The 18,588-nt window shown below is 53.8% G+C and overlaps 1 protein-coding gene across 2 annotated transcripts in view; it reads left to right on the forward strand.

The window, feature by feature from the left end:
• The window catches only part of SCAMP2 (secretory carrier membrane protein 2), a 76,608-nt gene that overhangs the window by 546 nt on the left and 57,474 nt on the right, over positions 1–18,588 (forward strand). Inside the window, exon 1 of one of the 2 annotated variants that reach the window (XM_073579515.1) lies at positions 4,803–5,114. The exons of the other annotated variant lie outside the window; for it this stretch is intronic. Within the exon in view, the coding sequence (XP_073435616.1) occupies positions 5,058–5,114 (57 nt within the window). The 5' untranslated portion in view covers positions 4,803–5,057. Of the gene's footprint in view, positions 1–4,802; positions 5,115–18,588 lie in introns of those variants that run through there. 2 annotated transcript variants of the gene reach the window in all.

The following is an 18,588-nucleotide window of genomic DNA, read 5'->3' on the forward strand; positions in this document are numbered from 1 at the left end:
CAGGCCCCGGCTCCTCCTCGGTTGTAGTCTTACCATGCATTGTGGCATTTTTTGTTAATGTCCTTCGTGAATTAATAAGTGCTGTGATATGTGTTGATGCACCTGATGCATCCTGATCCTGATGCAAACGCTGGTCTGTGCGACCCTATGTTAAGTATAGGGATCTAATCTGGATCAGGATTGCTACACATCACAACGCACCGTACCAAAACACTAGTGGGCTGTATCATACCATGCTGGGGGGACTATATACCATGCTGGGGGGGCTATATATCATGCTGGGGGGCTATATACCATGCTGGGCTGTATTATACCATGCTGGGGGGTTATATACCATGCTGTGCTGTATTATACCATGCTGGGGGGTTATATACCATGCCGAGCTGTATTATACCATGCTGGGGGGGCTATATACCATGCTGAGCTGTATTATACCATGCTGGGGGGGCTATATACCATGCTGAGCTGTATTATACCATGCTGGGCTGTATTATACCATGCTGGGGGACTATATACCATGCTGGGCTGTATTATACCATGCTGGGGGACTATATACCATGCTGGGCTGTATTGTACCATGCTGGGCTGTATTATACCATGCTGGGCTGTGTTATACCATGCTGGGGGGGCTATATACCATGCTGGGCTGTATTGTACCATGCTGGGGGGCTATATACCATGCTGGGCTGTATTATACCATGCTGGGGGGCTATATACCATGCTGGGCTGTATTGTACCATGCTGGGGGGCTATATACCATGCTGGGCTGTATTGTACCATGCTGGGGGGGCTATATACCATGCTGGGCTGTATTATACCATGCTGGGGGGGCTATATACCATGCTGGGCTGTATTGTACCATGCTGGGGGGCTATATACCATGCTGGGCTGTATTATACCATGCTGGGGGGGCTATATACCATGCTGAGCTGTATTATACCATGCTGGGCTGTATTATACCATGCTGGGGGGCTATATACCATGCTGGGCTGTATTATACCATGCTGGGCTGTATTATACCATGCTGGGCTGTATTATACCATGCTGGGGGACTATATACCATGCTGGGCTGTATTATACCATGCTGGGCTGTATTATACCATGCTGGGCTGTATTGTACCATGCTGGGCTGTATTATACCATGCTGGGCTGTGTTATACCATGCTGGGGGGGCTATATACCATGCTGGGCTGTATTGTACCATGCTGGGGGGCTATATACCATGCTGGGCTGTATTATACCATGCTGGGGGGGCTATATACCATGCTGGGCTGTATTGTACCATGCTGGGGGGCTATATACCATGCTGGGCTGTATTATACCATGCTGGGGGGGCTATATACCATGCTGGGGGGTTATATACCATGCTGGGGGGGGCTATATACCATACTGGGCTGTATTATACCATGCTGGGGGGGGGCTATATACCATGCTGGGCTGTATTGTACCATGCTGGGGGGCTATATACCATGCTGGGCTGTATTATACCATGCTGGGGGGGGCTATATACCATGCTGGGCTGTATTATACCATGTTGTGGGGGCTATATACCATGCTGGGCTGTATTGTACCATGCTGGGGGGCTATATACCATGCTGGGCTGTATTATACCATGCTGGGGGGGCTATATACCATGCTGGGTGGTTATATACCATGCTGTGCTGTATTATACCATGCTGGGGGGTTATATACCATGCTGTGCTGTATTATACCATGCTGGGGGGTTATATACCATGCTGTGCTGTATTATACCATGCTGGGGGGGCTATATACCATGCTGGGCTGTATTATACCATGCTGGGCTGTATTATACCATGCTGGGGGGGGCTATATACCATACTGGGCTGTATTGTACCATGCTGGGGGGCTATATACCATGCTGGGCTGTATTATACCATGCTGGGGGGGCTATATACCATGCTGGGCTGTATTATACCATGCTGGGGGGCTATATACCATGCTGGGCTGTATTATACCATGCTGGGGGGGCTATATACCATGCTGGGGGGGCTATATACCATGCTGTGCTGTATTATACCATACTGTGGGGGCTATATACCATGCTGAGCTGTATTATACCAAGCTGTGCTGTATTATACCATGCTGGGGGGGCTATATACCATGCTGAGCTGTATTATACCATGCTGGGCTGTATTATACCATGCTGGGGGACTATATACCATGCTGGGCTGTATTATACCATGCTGGGGGGGCTATATACCATGCTGGGCTGTATTGTACCATGCTGGGGGGCTATATACCATGCTGGGCTGTATTATACCATGCTGGGGGGGCTATATACCATGCTGGGCTGTATTATACCATGTTGTGGGGGCTATATACCATGCTGGGCTGTATTGTACCATGCTGGGGGGCTATATACCATGCTGGGCTGTATTATACCATGCTGGGGGGGCTATATACCATGCTGGGGGGTTATATACCATGCTGTGCTGTATTATACCATGCTGGGGGGTTATATACCATGCTGTGCTGTATTATACCATACTGTGGGGGCTATATACCATGCTGAGCTGTATTATACCATGCTGGGCTGTATTATACCATGCTGAGGGACTATATACCATGCTGGGCTGTATTATACCATGCTGGGGGGGCTATATACCATGCTGGGCTGTATTGTACCATGCTGGGGGGGCTACATACCATGCTGGGCTGTATTATACCATGTTGTGGGGGCTATATACCATGCTGGGCTGTATTGTAACATGCTGGGGGGCTATATACCATGCTGGGCTGTATTATACCATGCTGGGCTGTATTATACCATGTTGTGGGGGCTATATACCATGCTGGGCTGTATTATACCATGCTGGGTTGTATTATACAATTCTGGGGGGGGGGCACATACCATGCTGGGCTGTATTATACCATGGTGGGCTATATACCATGGTGGGTTGTATACCATGTGTTGCTGGGCTATACACTATGCGGCTGTGTTATATACCATGGGGGTACATTTTACATTATAGTCTATAAGGGGAGGCTGTGTTATATAATATGGGGGGCTACATTATATTCTATGGGGAGGTGGGCTGTATTATATTCTATTTGGGGCTACATTATATTCTATAGGGGGGCTGTATTATATTTTATGGAGGGGCTACATTATACTATATAAGGGGCTGCATTATATCCTATGAGGGGGTTGCCATATATTCTATGGAGGGGCTGCATTATACTATATGGGGGAGACTGCATTATATTCTATGGGGGGTTACATTATATTCTATACAGATATTACATCCAGCCCTGCATAGACTCAATATTAGATAAATAACTTTGTTGCCCTATGAAGGGGGGGGAAATTTCTTGCACAGGGGCCCACTGCAGTCTATGTCCGCCCCTGCAATAGTGTGAACGCAGCCCCACTCATGCAGCCCCTAACCAGGAGCCCCCGTACATGCTCCCAATACATTTTATTATCATCACCACAGCATAGCACAGGGCACAAGCCCGTCTAGTGTGGCAGGAAAGGTCACTGTATGACAGAGCAGCATGCGGGCATAGTCTATGTTATGTCTGCAGACTGGTCCCATACAGCACATCCCTCGCTTCCGAGCATGCTCAGTGCCGTATGGACCCGTGTTGTCCTGGATCCGTGCTCCATAGAGCTCCATGTTAATTCCAGACGTGTAGCCGCTAGCCGCGGATCCGTGCGTCTCCCTGTGCCTGTGTGTTTTTCAGATGACACAAAACTGCAACAAGTTGCGTTTTTGTGCATCTGATAAAATATGCAGACATGCGGATCTGTGGGAAAACGGTGACACCTGGATGCACACGCAAGTCCCATCTGTCACCACTGAAAGTCAATGGAGACGAAAACGGATCCGTGTGCAGCCAAAATATACAAGTGTGAAACCAGCGTAACCCTATATAATGATTGGGGCTGGCCCGAGATCTCTCCACAGGTTTTGCCTAAAATCACTTGATATTCCTTCCCCCACCCTTAGGGCTCATACTTACTAGCGAGAGACTTGGACGATTCTTGTGCGAGTCTCTGGCATGAAAACCTGGCACTGCCGCCGGCGCTGGGACTGGAGGGGGTGACTGCATAGAAGTACATGTTAGAAGTACATGTAACCGCACGTTCCGGTCCGAGTGCTGGTGGCAGTGCCAGGTTTTCATGCGTGAGACTCGCACAAGAATCACGTGCGTCTCTCACAAGTGAGTGTGATCCGTTAGCAGCCACAACTGCTGTCATCTGTCCTCCTCCCTGTAGTGTTGTCCTGAATCCCCCTGGCCCTGCGGTCAATGGGATCGTTACATAGCGGCACTAACGCTGTAACGGATGAGTGAACGCCCCCATTGGTCGCAATGATACTAACGCATCCAAAATTGGCCTGATGCGTTACTTCATGACGCCCCCACAAATGCTGCAGACCGCGTTCCAGGGGGCGTCATGGAGTAACGCATCAGGCCGATTTTGGATGCGTTAGTATCATTGCGGCCAATGGGGGCGTTCACTCATCCGTTACAGCGTTAGTGCCGCTATGTAACGATCCCGTTGAACGCAGGGCCATAAACACAATGTGAACCCGGCCTAACACTATGAGATGATATACCAAACAATGTGCTGAGCCTCTCCTCCTACACACCATATACTGTATGTATACGCCAGGGAGGAGGGGCCAGGAATGTGGATCTTTATTTGGGACTAAAGGTAACGCACAGGACATTGCAGATGATGATGATGACAATGTGCTGCGTCCCTCCTCTTACATACAGTCACACACTATATATGCCATGGAGGAACTGGCAGGATAGATTTGGGACTGAAGGGTTAACTCACGTGCAGTTATCCACATCTCCTCCTCTCCTGACTGCTCCTCCCCCCCAGATGAGTCACAGTCAGGATTCACTACTTCCAGGCGCCAGAAAAAAAAAACAACGCGTCATTAACCCTGCAGAGCCGGCTCTTTGTATCGGATCGTTCACGAACGACACATCATACGTCACATCCAGGAGGTACCTGTCCGAGGAGGAGTCCCGGCTGGAGGATCCAGCTCTCCACTTTGACCCTCTAGGAAGAAGCCATGGCCGGCTACGACACCAACCCCTTTGCGGACCCCGTGGAGGTTAACCCTTTCCAGGTAACAAGTCCTCCTCTCCTCTAACTGTGCAACAAGTCTCCCGTGCACTGCATGTAAGTGGGCTAATTCATGTACAGCAGGAAGTGGCTGTCTGGGAGGGGGCTCAGCAGGTGGGACCGGGGGTGATGTGGGCAGGGAAGAGGGCTACCCAGGAGTGGAGGGTGAAGTGTTTGTGACCTGCTCCCCTGTCCTCAGTGCCAGCTCCTGGTCCCCCCCCTCCACTGTCAGCTGCCAACCTCTGGTCCCCCCCCCCGTCCTCAGCTGCCCACCTCTGGTCCCCCCTCCCCCCCCCCCCCCCCTCCACTGTCCTCAGCTGGCCACCTCTGGTCCCCCCTCCCCCCCCCCCCCTCCACTGTCCTCAGCTGGCCACCTCTGGTCCCCCCTCCCCCCCCCCCCCCCCCCCCCCTCCACTGTCCTCAGCTGCCCACCTCTGGTTCCCCCCCTCCACTGTCCTCAGCTGCCACCTCTGGGTCCCCCCTCCACTGTCCTCAGCTGCCAACCCCTGGGTTCCCCCCCCCTCCACTGTCCTCAGCTGCCAACCCCTGGTTCCCCCCCCCCTCCACTGTCCTCAGCTGCCAACCCCTGGTTCCCCCCCCCCTCCACTGTCCTCAGCTGCCAACCCCTGGTTCCCCCCCCCCTCCACTGTCCTCAGCTGCCAACCCCTGGTTCCCCCCCCCCCCCTCCACTGTCCTCAGGCTGCCAACCCCTGGTTCCCCCCCCCCCCTTCACTGTCCTCAGCTGCCAACCCCTGGTTCCCCCCCCCCCCTCACTGTCCTCAGCTGCCAACCCCTGGTTCCCCCCCCCCCTTCACTGTCCTCAGCTGCCAACCCCTGGTTCCCCCCCCCCCCTTCACTGTCCTCAGCTGCCAACCCCTGGTTCCCCCCCCCCTTCACTGTCCTCAGCTGCCAACCCCTGGTTCCCCCCCCCCCCCTTCACTGTCCTCAGCTGCCAACCCCTTGTTCCCCCCCCCCTCCACTGTCCTCAGCTGCCAACCCTGGTTCCCCCCCCTCCACTGTCCTCAGCTGCCAACCCCTGGTTCCCCCCCCTCCACTGTCCTCAGCTGTCAAACCCTGGTTCCCCCCCCCTCCACTGTCCTCAGCTGTCAACCCCTGGTTCCCCCCCTCCACTGTCCTCAGCTGTCAACCCCCTGGTTCCCCCCCTCCACTGTCCTCAGCTGTCAACCCCTGGTTCCCCCCCTCCACTGTCCTCAGCTGCCAACCCCTGGTCCCCCCCCCTTCCTCCACTGTCCTCAGCTGCCAACCCTGGTCCCCCCCCTTCCTCCACTGTCCTCAGCTGCCAACCCTGGTCCCCCCCCCCCTTCCTCCACTGTCCTCAGCTGCCAACCCCTGGTCCCCCCCCCCTTCCTCCACTGTCCTCAGCTGCCAACCCTGGTCCCCCCCCCCCTTCCTCCACTGTCCTCAGCTGCCAACCCCTGGTCCCCCCCCCTTCCTCCACTGTCCTCAGCTGCCAACCCCTGGTCCCCCCCCCCCCTTCCTCCACTGTCCTCAGCTGCCAACCCCTGGTCCCCCCCCCTTCCTCCACTGTCCTCAGCTGCCAACCCCTGGTCCCCTCCCTCTACTGCCCCCCCCCTCCACTGTCCCTCAGCTGTCAACCCCTGGTCCCCCCCCCTCTTCCTCCACTGTCCTCAGCTGCCAACCCCTGGTCCCCCCCCCCCTTCCTCCACTGTCCTCAGCTGCCAACCCCTGGTCCCCCCCCCCTTCCTCCACTGTCCTCAGCTGCCAACCCCTGGTCCCCCCCCCCTTCCTCCACTGTCCTCAGCTGCCAACCCCTGGTCCCCCCCCCCCCTTCCTCCACTGTCCTCAGCTGCCAACCCCTGGTCCCCCCCCCTTCCTCCACTGTCCTCAGCTGCCAACCCTTGTCCCCTCCCCTCTACTGCCCCCCCCTCCACTGTCCTCAGCTGTCAACCCCTGGTTCCCCCCCCTCCACTGTCCTCAGCTGCCCACCTCTGGTTCCCCCCCCACTCCTCTGTCCTCAGCTGCCCACCTCTGGTTCCCCCCCCCCCTCCACTGTCCTCAGCTGCCAACCCCTGGTCCCCACCCCTCCACTGTCCTCAGCTGCCAACCCCTGGTCCCCCCCCCCCCCACTGTCCCTCAGCTGCCAACCCCTGGTCCCCCCCCCCTCCACTATCCTCAGCTGCCAACCCCTGGTTCCCCCCCCCTCCACTGTCCTCAGCTGCCAACCCCTGGTTTCCCCCCCCCCCCATCCACTGTCCTCAGCTGCCAACCCCTGGTCCCCCCCCCCCCTTCCTCCACTGTCCTCAGCTGCCAACCCCTGGTCCCCCCCCCTTCCTCCACTGTCCTCAGCTGCCAACCCCTGGTCCCCTCCCCTCTACTGCCCCCCCCCCTCCACTCTCCTCAGCTGTCAACCCCTGGTTCCCCCCCCCCTCCACTGTCCTCAGCTGCCAACCTCTGGTTCCCCCCCCTCCACTGTCCTCAGCTGCCCACCTCTGGTTCCCCCCCTCCACTGTCCCTCAGCTGCCCACCTCTGGTTCCCCCCCCCCTCCACTGTCCTCAGCTGCAACCCCTGGTCCCCCCCCCCCACTGTCCTCAGCTGCCAACCCCTGGTCCCCCCCCCCTCCACTGTCCTCAGCTGCCAACCCCTGGTCCCCCCCCTCCACTGTCCTCAGCTGCCAATCCCTGGTTCCCCCCCCCCTCCACTGTCCTCAGCTGCCAACCCTGGTCCCCCCCCCTTCCTCCACTGTCCTCAGCTGCCAACCCTGGTCCCCCCCCCCCTTCCTCCACTGTCCTCAGCTGCCAACCCCTGGTCCCCCCCCCTTCCTCCACTGTCCTCCAGCTGCCAACCCCTGGTCCCCTCCCCTCTACTGCCCCCCCTCACTGTCCTCAGCTGCCAACCCCTGGTTCCCCCCCCCCCTCACTGTCCTCAGCTGCCAACCCCTGGTCCCCCCCCCTTCTCCACTGTCCTCAGCTGCAACCCCTGGTCCCCCCCCCCCTTCCTCCACTGTCCTCAGCTGCCAACCCCTGGTCCCCCCCCCCCTTCCTCCACTGTCCTCAGCTGCCAACCCCTGGTCCCTCCCCTCTACTGCCCCCCCCTCCACTGTCCTCAGCTGCCCACCTCTGGTTCCCCCCCCCACTCCACTGTCCTCAGCTGCCAACCCTTGGTTCCCCCCCCTCCACTGTCCTCAGCTGCCAACCCCTGGTTCCCCCCCCCCCCTCCACTGTCCTCAGCTGCCAACCCCTGGTCCCCCCCCTTCCTCCCACTGTCCTCAGCTGCAACCCCTGGTCCCCCCCCCTTCCTCCACTGTCCTCAGCTGCCAACCCCTGGTCCCCCCCCTTCCTCACTGTCCTCAGCTGCCAACCCCTGGTCCCCTCCCCTCTACTGCCCCCCCCTCCACTCTCCTCAGCTGCCCACCTCTGGTTCCCCCTCCACTGTCCTCAGCTGCCCACCTCTGGTTCCCCCCCCCACCTCCCACTGTCCTCAGCTGCCAACCCCTGGTCCCCCCCCTCCACTGTCCTCAGCTGCAACCCCTGGTCCCCCCCCCCTCCACTGTCCTCAGCTGCCAACCCCTGGTCCCCCCCCCCCCCTCCACTGTCCTCAGCTGCCAATCCCTGGTTCCCCCCCCCCCTCCACTGTCCTCAGCTGCCAACCCCTGGTCCCCCCCCCTTCCTCCACTGTCCTCAGCTGCCAACCCCTGGTCCCCCCCCTTCCTCCACTGTCCTCAGCTGCCAACCCCTGGTCCCCCCCCCTTCCTCCACTGTCCTCAGCTGCCAACCCCTGGTCCCCCCCCCTTCCTCCACTGTCCTCAGCTGCCAACCCCTGGTCCCCTCCCCTCTACTGCCCCCCCCCTCCACTGTCCTCAGCTGTCAACCCCTGGTTCCCCCCCCCTCCACTGTCCTCAGCTGCCAACCCCTGGTCCCCCCCCCTTCCTCCACTGTCCTCAGCTGCCAACCCCTGGTCCCCCCCCCCCTTCCTCCACTGTCCTCAGCTGCCAACCCCTGGTCCCCCCCCCCTTCCTCCACTGTCCTCAGCTGCCAACCCCTGGTCCCCCCCCCTTCCTCCACTGACCTCAGCTGCCAACCCCTGGTCCCCTCCCCTCTACTGCCCCCCCCCTCCACTGTCCTCAGCTGCCCACCTCTGGTTCCCCCCCCACTCCACTGTCCTCAGCTGCCAACCCCTGGTTCCCCCCCCCCTCCACTGTCCTCAGCTGCCAACCCCTGGTCCCCCCCCCCCCTCCACTGTCCTCAGCTGCCAAACCCTGGTCCCCCCCCCCTCCACTGTCCTCAGCTGCCAACCCCTGGTCCTCCCCCCTCCACTGTCCTCAGCTGCCAACCCTGGTTCCCCCCCCCCCTCCACTGTCCTCAGCTGCCAACCCCTGGTCCCCCCCCCCTTCCTCCACTGTCCTCAGCTGCCAACCCCTGGTCCCCCCCCCTTCCTCACTGTCCTCAGCTGCCAACCCCTGGTCTCCCCCCTTCTCCACTGTCCTCAGCTGCCAACCCCTGGTCCCCTCCCCTCTACTGCCCCCCCCTCCACTCTCCTCGACTGTCAACCCCTGGTTCCCCCCCCCCCTCCACTGTCCTCAGCTGCCAACCTCTGGTTCCCCCCCCTCCACTGTCCTCAGCTGCCAACCTCTGGTTCCCCCCCCCTCCACTGTCCTCAGCTGCCAACCTCTGGTTCCCCCCCCTCCACTGTCCTCAGCTGCCCACCTCTGGTTCCCCCCCCCCCTCCACTGTCCTCAGCTGCCAACCCCTGGTCCCCCCCCCTTCCTCCACTGTCCTCAGCTGCCAACCCCTGGTCCCCCTCCCCTCTACTGCCCCCCCCCTCCACTCTCCTCAGCTGTCAACCCCTGGTTCCCCCCCCCCCCTCCACTGTCCTCAGCTGCCAACCTCTGGTTCCCCCCCTCCACTGTCCTCAGCTGCCACCTCTGGTTCCCCCCCCCCTCCACTGTCCTCAGCTGCCAACCCCTGGTCCCCCCCCCCTCCACTGTCCTCAGCTGCCAACCCCTGGTCCCCCCCCCCCCTCCACTGTCCTCAGCTGCCAACCCCTGGTCCCCCCCCCCCCTCCACGTCACTCAGCTGCCAACCCCTGTCCCCCCCCCCCTCCACTGTCCTCAGCTGCCAATCCCCTGTTCCCCCCCCCCTCCTCTGTCCTCAGCTGCCAACCCCTGGTCCCCCCCTTCCTCCACTGTCCTCAGCTGCCAACCCCTGGTCCCCTCCCCTCTAGCTGTCCCGGTCCCCCCCTCCACTGTCCTCAGCTGTCAACCCCTGGTTCCCCACCCCCTCCACTGTCCTCAGCTGCCAACCCCTGGTTCCCCCCTCCCCTTCACTGTCCTCAGCTGCCAACCCCTGGTTCCCCCCTCCCTCACTGTCCTCAGCTGCCAACCCCTGGTTCCCCCCTCCCCTTCACTGTCCTCAGCTGCCAACCCCTGGTTCCCCCCCCCCTCCCCTTCACTGTCCTCAGCTGCCAACCCCTGGTTCCCCCCCCCCCCCTTCACTGTCCTCAGCTGCCAACCCCTGTTCCCCCCCCCCCCTTCACTGTCCTCAGCTGCCAACCCCTGGTTCCCCCCCCCCCCCTTCACTGTCCTCAGCTGCCAACCCCTGGTTCCCCCCCCCCCCTTCACTGTCCTCAGCTGCCAACCCCTGGTTCCCCCCCTCCACTGTCCTCAGCTGTCAACCCCCTGGTTCCCCCCCCCCTTCCCTCCACTGTCCTCAGCTGCCAACCCCTGGTCCCCTCCCCTCTACTGTCCCCCCCCCTCCACTGTCCTCAGCTGTCAACCCCTGGTTCCCCCCCCCCTCCACTGTCCTCAGCTGTCAACCCCTGGTTCCCCCCCCCCTGTCCTCAGCTGCCAACCCCTGGTCCCCCCCCCCTCCTCAGCTGCAGCCCCAGCTTCCATTACAGATGCTCCTTTGCTCCCCTGTAAAATTTTGCACCTATGTCAAAACCACTGATCTATATGCAATTGTCCAGGAAGAGGAGACATCTGAAAAGTCAATTTGGCTATACCCTAATCCTTCCAGTCTGGGTGGATGACCGCTCTGAGGACAGGCACACTCATTCCGGGGCTCTCTGAATGATAAGTGCACTTGTCTCATTGGTGCAATAGGCAAGCACACCCTGCTTCTTTGCCAATGCTCAGCCTAAGGCCGGTGTCGCGCAAGCTTTTAATACGAGCGAGAGCATTGCGATAAAATATTACATAGCACTCGGCCCAGTGTTATACTATGGGGCAGCTCAGGTCTGCTATTATTTTCTCACTAGAAATAGGCCCAATGCTATTGCATTGGGAGTGTGGTAAACTCAAATCCCGCGTGGCACCGCTCATTAGCTTATCCGGCGGGGCGTGGGATTTGAATCCCATGCTGCCCATTGGCTCATCCTTCGGGGCGTGGGATTTGAATCCCGTGCTACCCATTGGCCCAGTCGGTGGGGCAGGGGATTTGAATCCCGCGCCGCTCATTGGCTGAGCCGCCCGAAGACTGGGCCAATGAGCGGTGCCGCGTGGCTTTGGCGGGGGATTTGAATCCCAGCCGCCATATCGGAATACCTATAACTTGGGTGTTCCAATATGGCGGTCGGCGTAGTTCCAATGCAAGCAGCCGGGAGATGAGCGACTGGCGCCGCTCATCTCCCGGCTGCGTTGCCGCTGACCTCCCTGTGGCGGGAGATGAGCCACGGCTACCGTCGGGAGATGCTGATTGAGAACAGCATGTTGCGATTGGCAGCACCCATTCAAGTCTGAGTGTATAACGTTGAACTGCTCTTGGATGTCATCAAAGTGCAGTCCGAAATGTCATGTGAGCGGATCAGCTAAACCTCCGACTCCACAACCTCAACCCCACAGCCCTGCCTCACTACTGAGCATGTACATAAAGCGCAGCACAGATTCATCTCAGGTAAAAGTCCAGACCCTTAGATCAGGAACAGAACAGACATTTATAGGACATTTCATAACTTTCCCAAATTATGAGAATTTACAGCCCATCCTGCATTGTACTACTGTACCAATATATTATAGATTTTAGGGGTCGGTCCACCAAAACGAACACTGACTCCACGGGCCTGGTAGAAAGTACTGGAGCGGCACTGCTTGCAGTGGTGGCTTGACATGTGGAATTCCATTAAAGTAATCTTCAAATTGTGTCCCGGATACATGTGAGATGATCTGTTATAACAGATAATTATCACACAACCACTGATTTCAAGATTGAAATGGTCTAAAAATGCACAAAAGGGTTGACCACCCCAACGATAAACCTTGGAAATATATAACAAAGGTCTCTTCAGCTTTGTTTGTAGCTTGGGCTCATTGCAGGAGAGTTTCCTGTGTCGTCATCAGTGCTGTTATAACAATCTGAAGGAATTATTGCCAACAGACATATCTTCTGCGAGATTATTGTACCGTTCAAAATTAGTTTCTCCCACGGAATACTACAATTTTGGAAGATGCCGCAGGAAAAATGTTATATGACAAGAGTACCTGTATACATGAATGGGGTCGTATGCTGTATTCTTGCCTGGGGTCCAGTAGAAAAGCTTTGGCTCATAGGGGAGTCACAACTATGAACTCCCCCACCTGATATGGCGGTCTACCCTAATAGTGATTACAGCCAGATGAGACAAATGGATATGAGCTTCTTACAGTGTTGTATGGATCTCTCCTGTGGCGTCCATGGGCTTTTATGACTCTTTGGCCCTGTGTCATTAATAAAAGCATTTTGTATGCCAGTCTTACTGAGGGGTGTGCAGGAATAAGATGCATCAAATGCATTGGGAGTCGCACACTGCTTTCATTCTGGCTAGGTGCATGTCTCTGATAAAATGCACCAAAGTGTATTACTCTAGTCACAGACTGGAGTGAGATTTCTGGCATAAGAAGCACAGTACTTTTGATTAGAATGTCGGGGGTGGGTGTAGATCATCTCCCAGGTCTGTGTATTTTGACACAATTGCCAAAAATTAGTGCAATTCACAAAATGTTTGTGCAACTCCATGTTGTGCAAAAATGTTGTGACTTTTGAATGTTTTACGCTAGTTTCTTTTCTTTTGTGAGCACTTAGAAAAATTGTTCCCTTTTTATCTCCCTTTTTTCTGATTTCTTTTAATAAGGAATTTAAAAAGAACTTGTTGTGCCATGTACGTTCACATTCTGTATTACAGCGATGTTCTCTACTAAAAGCTAGGCTTCTGTCGAGGAATACTAGTAGTGCCTCATGTATGTAACTACGAAATGAGACCTGAGCCCCATGTGGGCCCGCAGCAATGTTGTGTTTGTAAGTCAAGTAGAAACCAAGATTTGACAAGTATAATAGAAACGCGTCACCAATTGTACATTTTTTTTTTTTCTCTTTACCCCCTCTTGGTTTTGCCTCACAAATACTAAGGGTTTCCTGACGCTACTTCAGGGTCGTGAGGTGGCCTAAGGTCACCATAACCCAAATGTACATGAATAGATGGGTGCTCCAGAAATATGTATCTGCTGGATTGCCATTGTGCTGGCAGAATGTCTGTATTGTTGGATGTTCAAAAAGGCCCCGTCTCACATAGCGAGATCGCTAATGCGTCACACAGCGATCTCGCTACATGTGACACGCAGCAGTGACCGGCCCCCTCGCTGGATATCACTGATCATGCTCGAATGTCCTGGGCCGTTTTTTGATCTCTGGTGTCCTGCTGGCCAGCATGCATCGCTGTGTTTAACGCCGACGAGCGACCTCGTTGGCAACGCAGAACTCGGACGCAGGCGGGAGTCGTCAGAAAAGCTGCTGTGTGACAAGGTACCACCGAGGTCGTTATATGGATCGTCAGATCGTTGCTGTGTTGTTGAGCAGATCTGCCTGTTTGACATCTTAGTAGTGATCATTTAGTGACGCACCAGCGATCCTTACCAGGTCGTATCGTTGTCGGGATCGCTGGTGCGACACTATGTGAAACTGGAGAAGAACATCTTCACATAAGTTCTCAGTATTGTATCTCGGAGAAAGAGACCCTCTGGTTGCACAGCAGTTTTCCCACATTGGACAACTAAAAACTGAAGTCTGAACTGAGAAAGTAAGTTACTGTGTGCACAATGTAAGTGCATATTAACACATGACCATTAAACAGGTTGCCTTGATGTGGCGGGATGGCTTGTACATTATTTTGATCAAAATTATGTTTACTAAACACCCTTATTATTATTACCTTTATGCATTATTTGCAGTTTATTTTTTAATTTTAGAATATGTTTTGTTTTTTTCCCACATTGGACAATGCAAAAATGAAATTATAATTTTCGGGTCCAATTTAACGTTACATCTGCAGCATAATGAAGGGTTTTTGTGTGAATGTTCCATTATTATAGAAATTGTCTCTTCAGAGAGGAAGAGGACTAGAACTCTAGTGCCACCTATTGGAAGTAGCAATCCTAAAAGTCAATGTCGACCCTTTAATGAGCCTTGTTACATGACTTAAGATAATAGCCAAGCCAGAATCTCAGTTTGCAGACACTGTGTTTCGGGGTACTGCCCCTCATCAGTGCAAAGCGTGAGATCCAGTTTGTCTGTGAGAGAGGCGTCTGATCGATATCCAAGAAGTATCATTTCTCCTTGTGGAGAATGACATGCTAAGCATGTCGAGATGAGGAGACTTAAAGCCGCAATGCATCTCTGGGAAATTTGCTAATTATGCAAATTGTCTCTTCAGAGAGGAAGAGGACTAGAACTCTAGTGCCACCTATTGGAAGTAGCAATCCTAAAAGTCAATGTTGACCCTTTAATGAGCCTTGTCTCTGAAGAGACAATTTGCATATTTCCCAGAGGAGCATTGCGGCTTTAAGTCTCCTCACCTCGACATGCTTAGCATGTCATTCTCCACAAGGAGATATGATACTTCTTGGATATTATTATAGAAATATCAGATTTTCTCTGTGCCTGCCAGTGCCTACAATCATTTGCTCCATGTGTACAGCTACTGTTATAATGGGGAGATCAGAGTTTGACTAGGAAGTTGGCATTTCTAATTTAAAGCTGGTATTTGTCCTGGGGTTTTTGTCTTCCTTTGTCTCTCGTCTTAAGGGCCCGTCACACTAAGCGATATCGCTAGCAATATCGCTGTAACGTCACTGGTGATTGTGACTTAGCAGCGATATTGCTGTGTGTGATACCTCCGACCGGCTGCCCCGCTGGTTATCGCTGATCGCGCGAGAACGGCCTGGACCGTTTCTCATCTGCCGCTTCCTGCTGTGGCGACGAGTGACGCGAGGACATCAGGATCGCCGCGTCTGACAGGTAAGTAGCGACCCCCGTCCCCAGCGATGTCGCTAGTGAGATCTGCCTGTACGGCAGCTCACTAGCGACCACTTAGCGATGCACCAGCGATCCTGACTGGGTCATATCGTTAAGTGTGACAGTACCTTTACATGGTTCTGTGAAATACATGATTTTCTATCTTGATTTTTTTTTTCTGTGCCTGAGGTTGGCTTACAAGGAATCTGTCAGCACAAGCCAGCGCCCCAAGCTATTTGTATGGTTGTTATTCCCTGGAAGTTAATGTTATCTATATATACACTTAGGTAATCTGTTGCCCCTGGAATTAAAAAAAAAAAAAATCTATATGCAAAAACTATTAGTGTTGAACACAAGTGCTTGTTACTCGACTTTGCCTAGGGTGCTCCAGTATGCACCGAGTGTCACTGGTGCTCGAGGGAGATGTTAGAGTCCCTGCAGCCACAAAACATGGAGGCTTGGGGACTGGAATATGTCGCTGGAGCACCCGCGACACTCTGCATACTTGGGCACCCTAGGCAAACTCGAGTAACGAGCACTTGTGCTACAGGGCTGTGGAGTCAGTAAGCCAAACCGCAGACTCAGACTCCTCAACTTCTGACTCCGACCCCACAGCCCTGCCTCACTACTGAGCATGTGCATAAAGTGCTCCACAGATTCATCTCGGCTAAAAGCTTAGATCAGGAACAGAACTCACATTTATAAGATGTTTCATAGCTTTCCCAAACCCTTCATTCAATTTTAATGTGGATACCCTCAAATGAAAGCTGAAAGTCTGAACTTCAACTGCATCTGAATTGTTTTGTTTAACCCCTTCCTGACATCAGACGTACTATCCCGTCCATGGGACCCGGGCCCCATGCCCATGGACGGGATAGTACGTCTAGCGCGATCAGCGGCGCCCACGTGGTGAGCGCCGCTGATCGCGGCCGGGTGTCAGCTGATTATCACAGCTGACACCCGGCACTATGTGTCAGGGGCGGTCACGGACCGCCCCCGACACGTTAACCCCTTGCACACCGCGATCAAACATGATCGCGGTGTACCGGGAGTTAAAGGGAAGCATCGGCAGGGAGGGGGCTCCCTCCGTGCTTCCCTGAGCCCCCCACGGCAGCGCAATGTGCAGCGCTGCTGCAGGGGACTCCTTTCCTCCAGGCCCCCGGATCCAAGATGGCGACGGGGGCCTTCGGGGGCCTGGAGGAAGCTGGCTTCCTCAGTGCCTGCAAAGCGCAGGCATGAGGAAGCCTTGTGCACTGCCTGTGACAGATTGCTGATCTGTCACAGTGATCTGTGATGTGACAGATCAGCGGTCTGTCACAGGACAGTGATGTCCCACCTGGGACTATGTAATAAAGTAAAAAAAAAATTAAAAGTGTAAAAATAATTTTAAAAAAAAATCGCCAAATAAATTATTAAAAAAAAAATATTCCTCAATAAATTCATTTTTTTGAAAATAAAACCCAAAACAATAAAAGTACACATATTAGGTATCGCCGCGTCCGTAACGACCCGCCCTATAAAACTGTCCCATTAGTTAACCCCTTTAGCAAACCCCTTAAAAAATAAATATAAAAAACGAAGCAAAAAATGATTTATCATACCGCCAAACAAAAAGTGTAATAACGCGCGATCAAAAAGACGCATATAAATATCCATGGTACTGCTGAAAACGTCATCTTGTCCCGCAAAAAACGAGCCGCCACACAGCATCATCAGCGAAAAAATAAAGTTATAGCTCGCAGAATAAAGCGATGCAAAAATAATTATTTTTTATATAAAATAGTTTTCATTGCATAAAACCGACAAAACATAAAAAAACGACCTAAATGAGGTATCGCTGTAACCGTACTGACCCGAAGAATAAAACCGCTTTATCAATTTTACCGCACGCGGAACGGTGTAAACGCACTCCCCCAAAAGAAATTCATGAAACGCTGGTTTTTGTTCATTCTGCGTCCCAAAGATCGGAATAAAAAGCGATCAAAAAATGTCACGTGCCCGAAAATGGTACCAATAAAAACGTCAACTCGTCCCGCAAAAAATAAGACCTCACATGACTCGGTGGGTCAAAATACGGAAAAATTATAGCTCTCAATATGTGGTGATGCAAAAACTATTTTTACAATAAAAAGCGTCTTTTAGCGTGCGACAGTCGCCAAAAATAAATACCGCCATAAATAGTAAATCAAACCCCCCATTATCACCCCCTTAGTTAGGGAAAAATAATAAAATAAAAAAATGTATTTATTTCCATTTTTCCATTAGGGTTAGGGCTGAGATTAGGGTTAGGGGTGTGTTGGGGTTCGGGTTGGAGTTAGAATTGGGGGTTTCCACTGTTTGGGCACATCAGGGGCTCTCCAAATGCAACATTGCGTCTGATCTCAATTCCAGCCAATTCTGAGTTGAAAAAGTCATATGGTGCTCCTTCCCTTCCAAGCTCTGCCATGCGCCCAAACAGTGTTTTACCCCACATGTAGGGTATCAGCCTACTCAGGACAAATTGCAAAACAATTTTTTGGGGTCCAATTTCTCCTGATACCCTTAGGAAAATAAAAAATTGGGGGCAAAAATATCATCATTTTTGTGGAAAAAATGATTTTTTTATTTTCACGTCCGAGCGTTATAAACTTCTGTGAAGCACTTGGGGGTTCAAAGTGCTCACCACACATCTAGATAAGTTCCGTGGGGGGGTCTAGTGTCCAAAATGGGGTCACTTGTTGGGAGTTTCAATAGTTTAGGTACATCAGGGGCTCTCCAAACGCACATGACACCCGCAGACCATTCCATCAAAGTCTGCATTCCAAAATGGCACTGCTTCCCTTCCGAGCCCCGACGTGTGTCCATACAGTAGTTTTCTCCCACATATGGGGTGTCAGCATACTCAGGACAAATTGAACAACAACTTTTGCGGTCCAATTTCTCCTGTTACCCTTGGGAAAATGAAAAAATTGGGGACTAATTGATCATGTTTGTGGAAAAAATACGATTTTTTTATTTTCATGCCCGGGCATTATAAACTTCTGTGAAGCCCTTGGGGGTTCAAAGTGCTCACCACACATCTAGATAAGTTCCTTAGGGGTTCTCGTTTTCAAAATGGGGTCATTTGTGGGTGTTTCCACTGTTTAGGTACATTAGGGGCTCTCCAAAGGCAACATGACACCCGCAGACCATTCCATCAATTTCTGCATTCCAAAACGTCACTACTTCCCTTCCGAGCCCTGACGTGTGTCCATACA

Source organism: Dendrobates tinctorius, unplaced genomic scaffold, assembly GCF_039654945.1.
Source record: "Dendrobates tinctorius isolate UK_male_01 unplaced genomic scaffold, ASM3965494v1 ptg000062l, whole genome shotgun sequence".
In the NCBI taxonomy this organism is placed as follows: Eukaryota; Metazoa; Chordata; class Amphibia; order Anura; family Dendrobatidae; genus Dendrobates; species Dendrobates tinctorius.